The following is an 18,311-nucleotide window of genomic DNA, read 5'->3' on the forward strand; positions in this document are numbered from 1 at the left end:
GCAGTATGTTGGGAGACTTACAGAGAGCAAGTGAGGGAATAAGTGCAGTAGACACCAGTGCTTGGTTGGTAAGAACAACTGTGGATGTGGGACCTAGGTGACCCTAAGGAGCTGTTTCTATATGTGCCAAAGTGGCCAACCGGGCCGTTTTCGGCCAAAATTCCCCATTGACTTTCGTCAATATATATATATATATATATATACGTATTCCCCTGAGGAAGGTCCCATTCTGTAGGACCGAAACATTGGGTTTCTGGATGTATTTTTGCTTTCACTAATACACTTTGATTTTCAACATTGAGTGCTGTCTCTTGTTTACCAATCCTTGGAACGGTAACGTATAACTACATTCTCTATATGGGACGTGCACCTGTGGCTTACCAGCACCTATTGGAGTGCCAACTGCCTTATCTGACTATGGGGCCTATGCAGAGAGCAGCGAATTTTAAAATTGGCGAATTTATTAAAAAGTAGCTTAATTGGAGAGTTTTAATCTCCATATGCAGAGAAGTGCGAATTCTGCTATGTTTAACATGGATGCGTGTGGCGAGTTTAAATTGGCGAGATGCGCGCTTCAGAAATGTGTTAAAACAAATTCGCGCCTTTTTTTTTCCCTTTGCAATGGCCGCGAGCGGCAGTTTTTTCTGGCGAGGCAAAACGGAGACAATCGCGCCATTTTATTGGCGCGAACAGCCGCTAGATGCCGTTCGCGCCTCTCTGAATACGGATATTTTTAAAACTGGCGAGATTGAGGTTCTCGCCAGCCGCGAGGCGAGTTTTACAAATAGAAAAGAAAAATTGGCGCGTTTTTCGGAACTCGCCATTTTCTGCTGCTTTCTGCGCGATTTTCTCCAAAAAATGGCGAATTTCGAAATAGCGCTGCTCTCTGCATAGGCCCCTATATATATATATATATATATATATATATACAAATATAGCTGTATGCTATAAGCATATTTGCTTTCCTGTGGAGGGTTTTTGTCACTTTTTACTCACCATAACTTAACTCAGTATATATATATATATAGGGATTCTGGGAAATGACATGCAAATGAGCACTCAGTGCCACCTTTTGTCTCAAGCTCGTATTACACAAGCCAATCCTCAAGCCAATGCATGCTGTTTTAAACACAGCTTTTAGACAGAGGCTGGGATGAGATGCAAAGCCATCAGACCCACTCACATACATGTTTCAACCTTGATGGGTATCATCAGTGTGAGGCTGGTCTTAATGGCTAGCAGGTTTGAGACTAGACTAGGTAATCACCACTGTCATTAAGGTTATGGTGGGTAAAAAAAGTGCCAAAAACCCTCCACAGTAAAGCATAAAGCAGAAAGATTTCCCAGAATCCCTTGCTGCAGTGGAAGCGCTGTATGCTAGGTGACAATGGGGAAAGACAGGGTTGCAGACCTGTCTAAGACATGCAAATGAACATACAGTAATATTTACAGTTGCTTTATGCTTTACTGTGGAGGGTTTTTGGCACTTTTTTTACCCACCATAACCTTAATGACAGTGGTGATTACCTAGTCTAGTCTCAAACCTGCTAGCCATTAAGACCAGCCTCACACTGATGATACCCATCAAGGTTGAAACATGTATGTGAGTGGGTCTAATGGCTTTGCATCTCATCCCAGCCTCTGTCTAAAAGCTGTGTTTAAAACAGCATGCATTGGCTTGAGGATTGGCTTGTGTAATACGAGCTTGAGACAAAAGGTGGCACTGAGTGCTCATTTGCATATCATTTCCCAGAATCCCTTGCTGCAGTGGAAGCGCTGTATGCTAGGTGACAATGGGGAAAGACAGGGTTGCAGACCTGTCTAAGACATGCAAATGAACATACAGTAATATTTACAGTTGCTTTATGCTTTACTGTGGAGGGTTTTTGGCACTTTTTTTACCCACCATAACCTTAATGACAGTATATATGTATATATATATATATATATATATATATATATATATATATATATATATATATACATACATACAGCTCAACCCCGTTATAGCGCGGTCCTCGGGGGCCACCCGATCCGACCGCGCTAGAACCGGGGTCGCGCTAATTTTTTTTTAAAATGGCCACCGCGCACCCGATCGGGTGGAGGGAGGAAAGAGGTGGCCGGCAGCCCTACACGTCCCCCAGCAGCCACCAGGCCCGCCAACAGCGGCCCTCCGAGTCCAGCCGCAGCCTGCTCCTCACCCCCCCTCCCCCCCCAGGCATCCACACGGTCTCTCCCCCCACCACCACAGGCATCCATCCCCCTCCCCCCAACCGGCATTACCATCCCCCTCCACCGGCATCCACCTTCCCCCCCCCGCGAGGCCCCCACACCTACCGGCCCGCCGCATCCAGAGACCCTCCGCGCCAGCCCTTCACTCCTCCACGGCATAATCAGTTTTGGGCCTAGCCCACGCGGCCCTCCGAGCAGCAGCCTGCTCCTCACTCGACACCCCCCCCCCCTCCTCCTACTCCCGATGCCAGCTCCGCTCCGATCTCAGCAGCCGACACCAAAGGTAGGGAGGGGGAGTGGGATGTGTGCAGTGTGGTGTGCAGTTTGCTGTGAGTGTGCTGTGAGTGCAGTGTGCTGTGAGTGTGCAATGTGCAGTGAGTGTGTGCAGTGTGTGCTGGTGCTGTGAGTGTGTGAAGTGTGCTGTGAGCTTAATTCGGGGTCCATGCTCAAACCGCGTTATAGCGCATCGTGCTATAACGGGGTTGAGCTGTGTGTATATATATATATATATATATATATATATATATATATATATATATGGTTATTGAGGCAAAAAGTGACACTGTGTGCTCATTTGCATGTCATTTCCCAGAATCCCTTGCTGCAGTGGAAGTGCTGAATGCTGGGTGATAATGGGGAAAGGCAGGGTTGCAGACCTGCCTAAGACATGCAGATGAGCATACAGTTATATTTGCATATTTGCTTTCCTGTGGAGGGTTTTTGTCACTTTTTTTACTCACCATAACTTAACTCTCTATATATATATAGAGCTCTCTCTATATATATATATATACAGCTCAACCCCGTTATAGCACGATGCGCTATAACGCGGTTTGAGCATGGACCCCGAATTAAGCTCACAGCACACTACACACACTCACAGCACCAGCACACACTGGTATATATATATACACATATACATATATATATATATATACACACACATATACATATATATATATATATATATATATATATATATACATACACGCACACACACACCAATACATATGTTTTATACAACATAACATAGCACTATTTCCTTAAGCTCCTCCCATAGCCACTACCCAAAACATGATTATTTGAGACACGAAAGATTAGAAGACATTATGAGCGTATCCAGTAGGTCCGCTTTTACCATCAACAGGACCACTGGTAAAATAATGCGTGGTTATAGAGGTGGACATTCCACATTGCTTGTTTTTGTTATGTGAACTGTGTCGTCCTCTGGAGATCGACTGGGGTCCTTCCAGTTCCTCAGCTCTGGCACCAGGCAAGATATGTGACCGTGAGACACAAAGTGGCAGTGGGTCAGGGATCGACGTTGCAGTTTTCTACTGGTGACCCGAGGCTATGTTTGTCATTTTCTGTCAAAACCCGACACAAAACAAAAAAAGAGGGGAGGGGCCGAGCACGCGCATTTTAAGTTAAATTTCTTTGTCTCTTGTCACTGTTTTGTCACAGAAATTGTATTTGTAAGTGTGATGTTATTAAATAAAAATGAAAACACAATTTCAGTGCCAAAACGCATACAAGTTTGACTTAGAACACGTGTTTTAGCTATTTGCACTTCTATTTTTATAGTAACGGTGAATTCCTTGTGTGTGTCAGTGTGTGTGCATCAGGGTGTCAGTGAGTGCGTTTGTGCCTGTGTGTCAGTGTGTCATTCTGTCAGTCAGTGTGTGTGTCAGTGAGTCTGTTGGAGTGTGTCTCACTCTGTGTGGTGTTTGTGTTATTCTCTGTGTCCTGCAGCTAGTGCCTTCTGCCAGCCCCTCCTCTCTCCTAACCCCCCCCCCCCCAGCAGAGGTACAAGGGGGGAAGGGGGGATTGTCTGAGCTGTCGCTGTCTGGGTCCCCCAGGCCCCGACAGCCCCCCTCTCTTTCCCCCCCCCCCCCCCCCCCAGTGGAGGTACAAATTCACGGGGATGTCTTAGCGGTCGCTATCTGAGTACCCTCTCTCCTCCCACCCGGCAGAGGCACAGGGAGGGGGTGTTCTGCATCCACGGGCCTGACCCGCCGCTGTCTGAGTCCCCCAGCCCGGAGCAGCCCCCACTCTCTCCCCCTCGGCGGAGCTGTGGCCGTGAGTGCATGCGTATGTTTCTCCTCTACCCTCCCCCCGCGCGCTGCCTCCCCTTCCTTCTCTCCGGTGACTGCTGGTGTTGGAAGCCGACGTCGCTGATGGCCTCTTCTGCCAGCAGTGACGTCACTTCTGTCACCATGCAGTCTATTTACTGCTATGAAATTATTCTCATGTGATAGGTTCCGCTAAAGAAGTTTCACCTCAAAAACAAAAAAAAGACAACAGATATCTGGGAAACATGGGGGGCTATGGATGATGGGGCACCATGGCTAAACTCTGGGGGACCCTCGGCTCAGGCAAGGTTAAAAAAAAAATGTCCATTAAGGGGGGAGGGGGGGGGGGAGCAGCTGCTTTAATACCCTGATTCTGGTGTGAGGCACTTGGGTCTGGGGCAGTAACAATATGATGCACACAAGGGCCTCAAGTGCAGCCCTTCAGCCCCTAGAAGGGCCACAGTCTTTTATCATATAACCTTGCACTATAACTCCTCCTACTGCCCCATATAACACCTCGCTCCCCCTCCCTGTGGATCTGTTTCAACCTCTCACTCTGTGCTGATCTCTCTCTCACCCCCCCCCCCACTTCACCTCTCACTCTGTGCTGATCTCTCTCTCTCTCTCACCCCCCCCCCCCCCCACTTCACCTCTCACTCTGTGCTGATCTCTCTCTCTCACCCCCCCCCCACTTCACCTCTCACTCTGTGCTGATCTCTCTCTCTCTCTCTCACCCCCCACACCACACCTCTCACTCTGTGCTGATCTCTCTCTCTCTCACCCCCCCCCCACACTTCACCTCTCACTCTGTGCTGCTCTCTCTCACCCCCCCCCCACTTCACCTCTCACTGTGCTGATCTCTCTCTCACCCCCCCCCCCCCACTTCACCTCTCACTCTGTGCTGATCTCTCTCTCACCCCCCCCCCCACTTCACCTCTCACTCTGTGCTGATCTCTCTCTCCCCCCCCCCCCCCACTTCACCTCTCACTCCTGCGCCGCCTCCGCTTGTAGCTCCACCCCCCACTTGATTTGCGCCAGACTGAAAGTTAGGCTGCGCTTATAGTGCCGGCGTTGCGACATCACGGCAAAACAAATGTATTGCCGCCGTCGCGTGCGTTTATAGTAGACGCGACGGCTTGGTCGCGATCGCTGGAAGTCAAATCAATTTGTTTTTTCCAGCGACCACAGCGTGACGTCGCCAGCACTATAAGCGCGGCCTTAGAAGGGGCCTGAGGAGGGCGATCCCTGTGTACTGCGTGTTGCCCACCAGTGGTCTAGAGCCTTTTTTTCGCATCTCTTGCCCTATTCAGCAAAAATAAACAGACGTATAATATGACCCTATGACCCCCACACTCACATTTCCCTCTGCTCCTCATATATGGCGAGCATAGGGACAGAGTACTGTATATCATAACACGTTACTTTGTGCTCACTGGAAAGTGGGACTAGATTGTTAGCAGTCTCTCTGTTAGGGTTTTCCCACTGGTGTGCACAAAACCCTAACGAGCACCATCATTTGAATGGTTGTTTCCGATCGATAACGGGTATACCATTTTAGTGAATAAATCCCTTAGTTTCTAAACGTAGATCCTGTATGATCTGTCAATGTTTCAAACATCCAGTCCTCAAACGCCATCAAGAGGACAGACCTAAAATAAAGCTCTGCACACGCCCAACAGTCGCCTGCTGTACTCAATCCTAAATTGAAATCCGTTGCTCAGGTCAATAAGGCCGATTGATCCAGTCTAGGTTTTATAGTTTACTATTCTCAATATAATAAGTTGGTTACAAAAGTCTGAATGCTCGGAGAATGAAAGCATCACACTATACGGGCTTGAGCTTTACACACACACACACACACCAAAATGTCGGGCAGGTGTGTGATTTTTGGACCTAAATCAACAACAGATTCAGTTGATCCCATGGAGCTCCGCGGCGTTTCTTCCATCTCTGGGGATCTCTGCTGCCATGAATTTAAATCTCCCAGACAGCGTACTACAATATACCATTTTACATATTTGTAGATTTTTTTTTTTTTTTTTAAATGGCAACTAAAGTATCTGCTGGGAGCACCGGATCAAAAAGGTGAAAGAAATACATTCAAGGCATAGTTATTAGGAGCTGCATAAGACACTTTCCAGAGCTTTACAGCCTAAGTATGGCGTCTTCCGGCGCCGGTAGGTTTATGGAATAGCACCACTATGTGACTATGGACCAGAATATCTGGGGGAGAATTCCTGCTTCAGTGTACCTGCTCCTGGATATGTCTTCATATCCTCCCTTGATACCAAGAGTTTTGTTGACAAATGAAAATGTTGTTTTCTTCGCCTTGTGGCCTGAGGCAGAGAAATACTCACCATAGAGGTTTCTAAGCAGTGACAATCTCTAAATGAAGTACAGAGTACAGAAGACTATCAAAATACTAAAAGCCATTAAAAAAAAAAGTGTCTTACAGCCCACTGAGGTAAATGGGCTGTAAAGCATCTTCCAGCACAAGGTGGTGTCTTAAAGGAGCAAGCCAAGCGGGCGATTTTGCGAATATTTTATATAACATAGGATTGAAGCAGGGAATCCTCGGAGTTGAACGCTATTCATTTCAGCTCTGGGGCCCCCCTGCTTCCAGAGATACAGACCTCCATCTAGTGTGCCGGCTGCAGCTTTGGCTGGGCTAGCTTTGGTTTACAGTTCCCGCACCATTCGGGCCAATAGGAAGCCGGATTGTATGACATCACGGCTTCCTATTCCCGGCAGGAGCTTCGAAAATCAGCCATTACGTGATCCCTGCTAGCGGGGAGCAGCTACCGCCATCCCCTGCGGAAGTATTCCTGGAATCTGGGTCCCTGGAGCTGGCATGAATGAGGTTCAGCTCCAGAGACCCACTGCTTTAATCCTATGTTTAAAGAAAGCCGGCTTGAATTGCCTCTTTAAGGCAGAACACTGGTTATTAAATATTGGCGGTCATTTTTTATTTATTTTTTGAAGCTTTTGTAAAGATACACAAATCCCGCTTCAGTACGCGTGTTCACACAAATCCCGCTTCAGTACGCGTGTTCACACAAGTCCCGCTTCAGTACACATGTTCACACAAATCCCGCTTCAGTACGCATGTTCACACAAGTCCCGCTTCAGTACGCATGTTCACACACATCCCGCTTCAGTACGCATGTTCACACAAATCCCGCTTCAGTACGCATGCTCACACAAATCCCGCTTCAGTACGCTTGTTCACACAAATCCCGCTTCAGTACGCATGCTCACACAAATCCCGCTTCAGTACGCTTGTTCACACAAATCCCGCTTCAGTACGCATGTTCACACAAATCCCGCTTCAGTACGCATGTTCACACAAATCCCGCTTCAGTACGCATGTTCACACAAATCCCGCTTCAGTACGCATGTTCACACAAATCCCGCTTCAGTACGCATGTTCAAGTAGATAAAATGCAAGAATGCATGAAAAGGGAATCCGTTTTTGTTAGAAAAAAAAATGCATGTTTAATAGCTTTAAACCACAAACAAGCATAAAAATATAAATGTTAAATAAATGCAGTTATTTTGTCGGGTGGTTTAGTGATATTCTTTTTTGATAGGAGTGGCAAATAAACGCAAGTGAGATTATTACACGGTGCTAAAATCATGAAACAAAGCTAATAGTTAAACGGTTTAAATGGTACATTACATCAATAGTTTTTTTTGTATTATATAGGTGAAGTACACACAATATCTACAAACAGAAATGAGAAACAATCAACAAATCACAGGAACATAATTCACTTTCCAATTAAAAGTTTAAATATGACAAGCAAAAATTGTTCAAAAGCTCAACATCATCTCATCATACATGAACAAGTTTCACCTCATGTTGAGGCTACCGTAACAGTTTTTTTAATGTTTTACTTATAAAACTGAGAACATATCTCTCTGTGCAGGTATCACAGTCGCGTCAATAAATAATTAGAATACTAAAGAAAAGCAAACTGAAATTAATTAAGGTACTTAACGAAAACGTTGTTCGGCAAAAAAAACTTGTTTGCTAACAAAGAATTATAATTAAGTATGTAAACAAAAAGATTGTCTTACGAACCCAAACTTGTAAGTTTCCTGTCAACCCTGCCTGGAAATAGCTATAGGAACCTCTTCCAGTGGTTTCGGGTTCCAAGCCAAATAAAAACGTACAGACAAAATCTGGTCCTTAGAGCGGCTTTAAGTAGAACACGGAATAGAACTTTCATTTGGTGGTACTGAGAATAATTGGTTCAGCACCAAAATTCTGTAGGATAAATAATTGCTAGCTATGGTCTTTAATCCAGTGTCCCAATCCTTCGGAGTCGCACAAAAGTCCAGTACTCCATTTGACAAAGCAGCGTGATGCAAAATATATAAAGCGAGAGGTCATTGTGACAAAATAGCAAAATGGTTCATGGGCTTTAATCCAATGATGCCAGGTCTCAATACTAGAGTTTTATCAGGACCCACTGCATCACATTGTTGTGGTTTATAAAAGACCAAATCAAGTATGTTGTGCATTTTGCCGCAGTGTACATAGGTAAAACACTGAATATGCGGCCAGCGCAATAATGAATATGGTGTCAAATGAAAACCGTGCATCTGGGTAAATATTGCATTGTTCGGTCCCCGTTTACCAGGGCTCTTTATTGTCTCACTTTCCTGCCCTGAATATCGCGGTCTCCCTCCTCTTCCCCCCCCCCCCAACATGACCTAGCAGGTTAAGTCCTACACGTCATTACTACTTATAAGTCCTATTTGTACCTAAAAGATTTTGGTTGGTTCAAAGTTGCAATTTTAAGCTTAACCAAAATGACCCATTTGAGGTGTTTAAAGGTAAGTAATGTCCATATCAAACAGCTGTAACCTCCCCTATTTTCACTGTTAACAGGTCAGGAATACAGCAGAAGGTCACTATTCCTCTGTTACATTAATTGTTTCGTGACTGTATTCAGATGCAAAAAAACAAAAAACAAACAAAACCCAAGTGTTCGCATTTGTGGATATGTTGGTCTTTTAATAGAAGGAAGCTTGGAATACACGTCTGCAGCAGATATGGAAAACGTAGATTAAAATAAGGGTTTCTGGCCTTGATTTTCAAATTCTGACCAGGCATCATTTAGCTCCATAAAAATCATCTTTGCATATTGCTCATATGGTTTTCCAGTTGCCTGTTAAATAAATAAAAAAAAGGAAAAAAAGCGATTACCCTTTTGTGCCGTTTATAAGAAAGAGGCTCACATATTACTTAATGCAGTCGCATGGCTTAGTCGGACAAAAAATAAAAAAATAAAGGTTGTAGTTCCAAGTCCCTTCATCCAGGAACAAGTTTTGATGCACCTAATTTTCATTGCTTTATAGCAGGGGGTAGCCAACTCCAGTCCTCAAGGGCCACCAACAGGCCAGGTTTGCAGCATATCCCTCATTCAGCACAGGTGGTGGCTCAGTCATTATGACTGAGCCACCTGTGCTGAAGCAGGGATATCCTGAAAATCTGACCTGTTGGTTGCCCTTGAGGACTGGAGCTGACCACCCCCTGCATTTACAGACATGGTGTGCAACGATACACTTATAATCTATAAAAAAGCATGGTAAAATGACACAAATTTACATTAAGGGAACGTTACTTTGGTCGACTATTTAAAAGTTTCTAAATGCATACATAAGTCAAGTTTCAGCTCCAGGAACCCTGATTCCCGAGAAATAACTCTGCAGTGGGTGCCAGTATCAGCTCTGGGTTTAAAGGACCTTGTCACGTGGTCCAATAGGAAGTCTCCAGGGATGATGTCACAGCTTCCGATTGGCCCGTGTGACTCGGGATATTTAAGCGCCCATTATGTTCCCCACCCACACAGCTACCTACAGAAGTATCTCGGGGAGCAGGGGGTCCCCGGAGCTGAAATGAACGCAGTGCTTCAAACCTATTTAAAATAAAGGAAAGCAGGTTTGCTGCTTTAACGTAGCGGTTCTCCCTGCACATTCTGTCATCTTCTCCCTTTTTTACCAGGTGAGAACCAAGGGTCTTTGGATCAGTCATCGGTTCCAGGGACCACATGGTTTCCAGAGATACCTACTGGTAAAAGTAGCAATTTTGTCTTTTTCAGGGGATACAAAACAGCGGTTTATTATCTCCCGGGTGCCAATATGGAGCCTCCCTATCGGTTTGGCTTCCTATTTGCCCACGTAAAGTGTGTGGAAGGGGGGGCGATGGGGTGTGCTCAGTTACGCTTCTCTCTGCTCTCTGACATTTTGCCCAAAACACGTCCTCCATTGTAGATCTGTAAATATGTCAGTATTTCATAAAGAGAACCTGGCATCCCATGTCTCATGTATACTTACTTTATCTGGATGGACAACTAGGACCGCTTTACGATACACCTTCTTAACTTGTTCTGGCGTTACAAGATCCGCCATGCCGATAGGTTTCCATTTGTTTTCCCCGGACCACAACACCGTGTGCATTGTAGAAAGCAGGGCTCGGATATTTCTTTCTTTGCCTTCAATCCAATCTAAAATCTGGAAATAACAGCAGAGTTTGCATCCATAGGCAGCTTTTTGTAACACCGACCTTGTACATCAGTAAAGGTTATAACAAGCAAGGTTTATCAGATGAATACATCTGCTGTACATCTGCTGTACATATAGTTACATAGTAGACATACGTCCATCAAGTTCAACCTATGCTAAATTTAGAGGACAGATACTTTATCCTATATTGGTACTTGCAGAACAGTATATTGATCCAGAGGAAGGCAAACAAAAACCTCCAGTGAAATAATGGGGGGGTGGAGGGGGGGGGGATAATCCTGCCTGACTCCAAATATTGGCAATCAGATGTCTCCCTGGATCAACATCCTTCCCAGGTTTACTTATTTGGTATATCCCTGTGTACCTTTCCTTTCTAAAAAGATGTCCAAACTTTTGTTTGAAGATATTTATTGTATCTGCCATCACATCACCAGGGAGGCTGTGAGGGAGCTCCCCCTCCCCTCGTTACCCGGTACCCACATAAAACACAAACAAGTAACGACAGACTCGATCTGGGGGTATAAAAGGCTGCGGCTTTGTTTATTAAATAATTGAGTAACTGCCAGTCCCTGCCAGAGTGCTCACTTAATAGGTGCTGGGTCAGACGGTCCTTGAACCGCTGACCCCGTAAATCCGGTAGCAGGGTCCACGTGACCCGGCCGTTGATGCGAGTGGGCTCCTGCAAATCACAGCCACATGACCACTCGCCAAACCCCCCGGGCTTCATCAACCCGAGCCCCGTCTGGCAAGCAATTAACCCCCCCAACTGCTGCCGACGACTATTTCACCCCCCTTAAACTAGGCCCGTTCCGCCAGACGTGCTAGCACCCTCTCCACCCCTTCCTGCAACTCATTGTTAAATAAATCTGAGCCAATATTTGAGAGGCCCACGCCGTCAGATCTAAACAAACCGACCATCTTGGAATTGAAGTCTTGGTGGCTGATCACCCGTCCCCCACACCGTACTATGAACTTTTCCACCGATTTACCTTTTTTTGTGTTCACTCAACCGCATGGATCCCGCGCACGCTTCATTATATCTAGCCAAACAATCTCAATCCCTGGCCAAAGGCCAAAAGGTGCGAGTCAGGTCTTGCCTTATCGCTTCGACCAGATTGACGGAGAGTACCGTTGCCAGGTTGTTGCCCCCGGCCTGAAGGACCATATTCCTGTCCGCCAATCTCTTTCTAGCCAATGACTGGCGCTTACCCTTCAGAGACTTCCTCTGAGCCAAGTGAGCGTTATGGACCGTGTGTCGAGCTCTGCCCCCATTGACTCCTCGCTACGCCCCCTTGTGTGTGGCCTTCCCAGGCACCCGAAGTGCCGCATAGTTTGCGACGCCATCCTGCCACCGCCGGGTGCCGATGGTGACAGAGTTCCTGCCGCAGGCTTCCATCTTGGCCTCACGCCGCCCGCCCTGGCCACCCACCTTTGCAGGGCACCGCTTGCAGCCTCTTATCACGGACTACACCTATTGCAGTCCGCCGGTGTGGCATGTCTCCACCGCCTGTCGGCCACCCCCGTCGCTTGACGGTGGCCAAGATACCCCACCGGCAGAGCCGTAATAACCTTCTCCTAGCTACTGCACTGGTGGAGCCGTAATAACCTTCTAGCAGCTACCGCACCGGCGGAGCCATAATGACCTTGTTCCAGCTTCCACACCAGCGGAGCCGTAATAACCTTATTACTAATAATTACGTAATAACTCCCAGCTACCGCACTGGCGGAGCCATAATGACCTTGTCCGCTCTCCTGGCCTTGGCTGCAGATCAGAACTTTCAGAGGAAGCACCCTGCCTACTACTTCACGTTTATTACAACTCTGGATCTAACCTGCAGCATGGCACTATCCTTTACATACAGGATTCTTTCACTTCCCTCAACTTAACAATTAAGTAAAATACTTATAAAAAGTTGTTAGTGTGCAAGTACGGGCTTTACATCCTCCACCAACAGAGGTGGCCAGATGCGCAACATCCAGGCTCCTTGACGTCAGCTCCCTGCAGCACAAACTTGTCTAGTGTCTCACTCTCTCCTTCCTAACCCAACCGCATGTACTGTGCCGTGTCTCATTCCTACCTCCGCAACATGTACTGTACGGTGCAATGTGTCTCATACCTACTGTAACATGTACTGTGCCTAAAGTGTTAGGGCTGCCTTGGGTTGAGGTGGCCACAAAATGTACCTGTATACCACCTAAACGTTCCAACTCATTGCCAGCAACGTTGATACCTCGGTGTTGCAGTATTTAGCCTCCGCCAGCCCGCTCTGTCCCTTCAGTGCTGCCCTACGCCAATGGCTGGCAGAGAGTGAACTTGCCAATAATTTATGATAAAGTCTGTGACAAGTTGTAAATGTTCTTTATTCTATGACCAAGTTGAGAGTCTAAGGTGTGTAATTAACAAGATGTGACCCTGTTGATATGTACAATTATATATATTTATGCATATCAGTTTGATTAGCTGAATTGAAATTAAATATAGTATATACTGTAAAGTGACTACCACCCCTTTGAGGAGCCAGCATTATTCTGTGCATGAATCCTAAACCCCAAGTGAAATGTCTCCATTTGGCCCACAGACTGAGGTGATGGGCCCCCGGACACCCATTGGGGGTCCAAGTGTGTATCTGCCATCACAGTCTCCATGGGTCATGAATTCCACATTTGAACTGCCATTACTGTAAAGATCCCTTTCCTTTGTTACTGGTGAAATCTCTATTCCTCCAACTTTAAGGTGTTACCCTGTGTTTGTAATGCTCTTGGAATTAATAGTTATTTTAAAAGCTCCTTGTATTGTCCCCGAATATATTTGTACATCATTATCATATCCCCTCTTAGACGCCTCTTCTATAATATATAATATAATAATATAATATAAACAAATCTAAATTAGCCAACATCTCCTCATAAATCAGATTATCCATCCCCTTTATTAATTTGGTGGCTCTTCTCCGCACTTTTCCTAGTTCCATAATGTCTTTTCTATGGAGTGGTGCCCAAAACTGTACTCCATATTCAAGGTGTGGTCTTCCTAATGCTTTATAAAGGGGCATAATGATGTTTTCTTCCCTTCCATCAATTCACCATTTAATGCAAAATAAGATATTGGACCTTACTAAACCTGTTGTCTACAAGCACTCCTAAATCCTTCCCCGCCAAGGATTCTCGTAATTCATACCTATTTCATTTGTAAGTTGCCTGTTTATTCTTGTTTCCCAAATGCATAACCTTACATGAATAAGATATCGTTTGCAAATGCATGTGCTAGTTCTAAAATCTTGTATGGCCAGTGGTACCCAAAGAGAGGTTTGAGAGCCACTTGTGTAATATTAGGCTTAGGACCTGTGCCATTAGCACATGGCCTCTGATTGTAGAAATGATTCTCACCTTTAATTGCTCTGGGTCCATGTCTTTGGACATTTCCTCTTTCCTCATTTCAGCTATAGTTCTAGGTCCTTTTCTATCCTTGTGAGCGTTGAAGCCTTGGCTGGAGAGCAAGTCTTCAAAATTGTCAGCAGAAAACTTCGGTTTTGACTCTTCAAGAATAAACCAATGGGTTAGAGTTAGTGCCCATGAGTGTGGCTAAAGCAAACTTTGAACTGCAACATTATTTCTCCAGCGAGACATGATTGCCAGGGGTCACTTACAGCCCTCGATCATCAGACATTAACAACTTTAGTGCGGGAGGTGCCAGGATAAAAAACACAATACAGTAGTCAAAAACACTGCAGACAAACAAGTGTGTCTTAGGCCGCAATTATACAGCACGCGATGGCGTTCACGGCAAACACGTCTTAATCCCTATGTGGCCACCCCTAGTGTGCGCTCGAGGGCGCAACCACATTTTGAAGATATAAAAATGTTTGTCTTTTCAGGCGTGGCCACGTGACGTCAGCGCCACGTGAGCAGATCAGCCAATGAGGGCGAACCAGCTTCGTGACGTGCCCGCCACGCCTCCCCAAATCTCCTGCAGCCAAGTTCACAGATCGCTGGGGCTGCAGGCGTGCGCAAGAATATGCGTATAGTATAATCTTAGCCTTACTCATCCATTTTTTTCTAATCACTACCTATTTGAGAATTAGCTGGTTGAGTAAAAATGAACGCAGAAGAGAACTTGTAGGAACTGAGCCGGTAATATATGGCACAAAATTGCCATTTTACCTTTGTTCCTTAAATTGAACAACCTTTGAAAGCCACCAATCCAGCAAATAATTACCAACATTAGCTGCATTTTTTCCTCGGTCGTTCTGACTCCTTCCAGTTGCAGAAAAGCTGATATTGTAGTTGGGTTTGTTCTGTGGTGATGAATGTGGAACACTTTGTTGAGGAATGGACGGCGTCTGCTGCCAAGAATATCCAGCGTTCTGCTGCCAACCACCCCCTCCTACGTGCTGCGGTGATGGTTTTTGTGGGGATCCCAATGGAGGTAATCCTCCGCTACAACCAGTTGGTGTTGTAGGCTTACTGGCAAATGAAGAACCCCCTACAAAAAAAAAAAAGAAAAAAGGGTGGAACAAAACATACTTTAGGGATTAGAGTTTTGGAGATCCCTTCCTCAGAGGTGACAGCATGGTTCATGAAAAGGAGAGAAAATGTATCCAATTTACCGTACTGTTTCTTTTCCTGGAACCATATGGCAGTGGGCACCGTAGGGGTTAAGTCAATCCTTAGCTTGAGTAGAACAGAAAATTAAATTCTGCAGGTAGTACCATAAAAACAGCCCTCCTACCTGCAGATAGTCTTTTGTATCTCCCATAGCTGAAAAACACAACTGATATATATATTGGACATAGTTACCCGCCCTATGTGCCCACCGCCATATGGTTCCAGAAAAAGAAAATGATGGTAAATTGGATACATTTTCTCTTTTCCTGTTCCCCGTGGCAGTGGGCACCGTAGGGACATACTCAAGCAACACAATAAGGAAGGGAAATAATAAATACCAAATCAGTTTCAACTCATTTATTTTGTTACTACAGACTGAAGTATTTCATAAAATGTGTTAAATGACCATATGACTGCCTTGCAGATCCATCCAGGTGGTGCCCATGCTTTAAATGCCCCTGACCCTTTTTGAATGAGACTTTAGACTTAAAAGTGAATTGTCTCCTTTTTGTTCATATATTTTCCTTCTGTATGAAACGATCCATCAGAAAACTGTTACCTTGGACGCTACTTGCCCAATCCTGAGTCCCTCTGGGAAGATAAATAGCCTATCCGACTTTGATACCTTGCACCCGGTTGGTACAGGTTTTCAAATAGCTCACCACATCAAGATTGCGTTATACTTCACCTTATTTCCTGGCTTTGGGCAAAATGAGGGAATTACAATGTCTCGGTTAATGTGAAATCGAGATACCACTTTAGGAAAACAAATGGTAAACTGGTCGCATGCCTGCCTTATCCTGGTGAATGATAAGGAATGGTTATTTGCAAGATAGAGCTTGTAACTCTCCCACTCTCCTTTGTGACATTATGGCTATGAGAAATGCTATCTTCCATGTCAATGGTTTCAAAGATATTTGATGTACAGGTTCAAAAGGATGTACTGTCGAGGCATCCAGTACCAGAGAGAGGTCCCATGACAGAACTCTACTCCTCATTTGTGGTCTAAATCTTTTGACGGTTTGGAAGAAATGAATGAGGAGTGTCTCAGCTGCTAGATTTCTTTCTAGTAGTGCTGATTATGCAGATACTTGCACTTTAATGAACTCAGACCGAGTCCTCTGTCAAGTCTTTCTTGCAGAAACTGTACCATTATCCCGGAGGTTGGTGAGAATACATGGTGTTTGTTTTTCACACCAGTCTCTGAAACAAAGCCAAATTATGTAGTAGACAGTTGATGTCAACTTTTTCCTTGCTTCTAAAACAGTCTGTATAGTCCTATCTGAATATTCTTGGGCTCTTTGGACTTTCCACTCCATTTCCAAGCCACCAGAGCTAGTTGTCTGGGTTTTGTGTGTTTGTGTGTCTCACAGGGCCTTGATGTACCCACGTACATTCTGTAAATGCCACGGAGTGTCCATTGCCCTGTTTATTATTTATCCGTATCACCTCTGGTTGGTTTTTATTTTCCTCAATATCTTTGCAGCAAGAGGGATTGGAGGAAAGAGATATGCAGGTGTAAACTGCCATTCCAAGTGGATGTCATCTATCTGCATCGCACAGGAATAAAATCACCTCATGCAGTAACAGTCCCCATTTTTTATGTGATATGTGGCCATCAGGTCTACTCTGGGTTGACCAAAACTCTTCACTATTTTGTGAAAATACCTGGCTGTCCAAGGTGCATTTTGTTGCGACGGAGATGATCGGTCGCGTTTTGTGGCCCTGGTACATGTATGGCTGTCATATTTGTGACATAGCCTTCTGTCAAAGACACGATTTCTGGTGTCAATGTCATCAGTCTTCCATGCCTTCTTCCTCCTTATTTGGCTATATTCTTCACCACAGTGCCGTTGTCGGATCTTATTTGTATATTTCCATGCATTGTGTGTCTTGGAACGCTTCCAGCGCTTTCTGACTGCCTTTAGCTCTAGCAGATTTGCTGGTAAATGCGGATCTTTTGCTGACCAAGTACCTTGCACCACTAGATCCCTCATCTGCACTCCCCAACCTGTGTTGCAGCCGTCTGTCGTGATCAGTAACCAATGCACTTGATGTAGCGTATGTCCTTATAACAGATTTTGGCATTCTCCCACCATCTTAGTTCATCCTTTGTGTGTGGGTATATCTAGATCTTTATTTCTGGTCATATCCTTTGGATTTTCATTCCATTGTTGCTAGAAATTGTGTTGTAGAGGCCTCATATGAAGCCCTACCCATGTACCATTCCAATTTTCCCCAGGAGTTTCATACAATCTGTTGCAGAAGTGAAACTTGCCGTCCTGATTCCTCTTGTTCGTACCCCAATGTCTTGGGCTCTTGAGCGAGGCAAATGAACTTCTGTCGTATGAAATTCTATTCTTGTTGTTTTTACAATCCAGCCATGATTTCGTAGGAATGAAATGACTACCTCTCTGTCTTGTAATAATCGCCCTTTCCTTTGCGATTTTACCAATAGGTTGTCCAAGTAAGGATATATTTCTATGCCCATCTTCCTTAATTCCTCTATCAATGGTGCCAACACATTCGTGAATGTTATCGGCGATGTTGTTGGGTCAAATGGAAGAGATGTATATTTTTAATATCCCGATTTACTGAGAATCTGAGAAACTTTTGATGTTTCTTCGCTACTGGAATGTGTAAGTAGGCGTCTGAGATCTATTGATCTCATCCAATCATAAGGTTTTGCTTAATGAATAATGGTGTTTAGGGATATCATTCTGAACTTTGTTTGCAAGTAGGTATACAGTTCTTAGGTCTAGAACTGCTCCCAATGTCTTTTTTAACAAAAAAATTAAAAAAAAAATCTTGAATGAACGCCTAATTTCTTCCGATCTTGAGGCACCCTTCTTATTACCTTGTCTTGCA

The 18,311-nt window shown here is 45.0% G+C and overlaps 1 protein-coding gene across 6 annotated transcripts in view; it reads right to left on the reverse strand.

Annotated features, from left to right (window-relative positions):
* Positions 1 to 7,791: 7,791 nt before the first annotated feature.
* DNAJC6 (DnaJ heat shock protein family (Hsp40) member C6) overlaps positions 7,792 to 18,311 on the reverse strand; it is a 59,139-nt gene continuing 48,619 nt past the window's right edge. For all 6 annotated transcript variants that reach the window (XM_075615899.1, XM_075615900.1, XM_075615898.1 and 3 more), the window contains 4 exons: positions 15,055 to 15,321; positions 14,226 to 14,374; positions 10,650 to 10,826; positions 7,792 to 9,481 (listed from right to left, as the gene is read on the reverse strand). In XM_075615899.1, the coding sequence (XP_075472014.1) occupies positions 9,380 to 9,481; positions 10,650 to 10,826; positions 14,226 to 14,374; positions 15,055 to 15,321 (695 nt within the window). In that variant the 3' untranslated portion in view covers positions 7,792 to 9,379. The remainder of the gene's footprint in view (positions 9,482 to 10,649; positions 10,827 to 14,225; positions 14,375 to 15,054; positions 15,322 to 18,311) is intronic.

This window comes from Ascaphus truei, chromosome 10 (assembly GCF_040206685.1).
Source record: "Ascaphus truei isolate aAscTru1 chromosome 10, aAscTru1.hap1, whole genome shotgun sequence".
In the NCBI taxonomy this organism is placed as follows: Eukaryota; Metazoa; Chordata; class Amphibia; order Anura; family Ascaphidae; genus Ascaphus; species Ascaphus truei.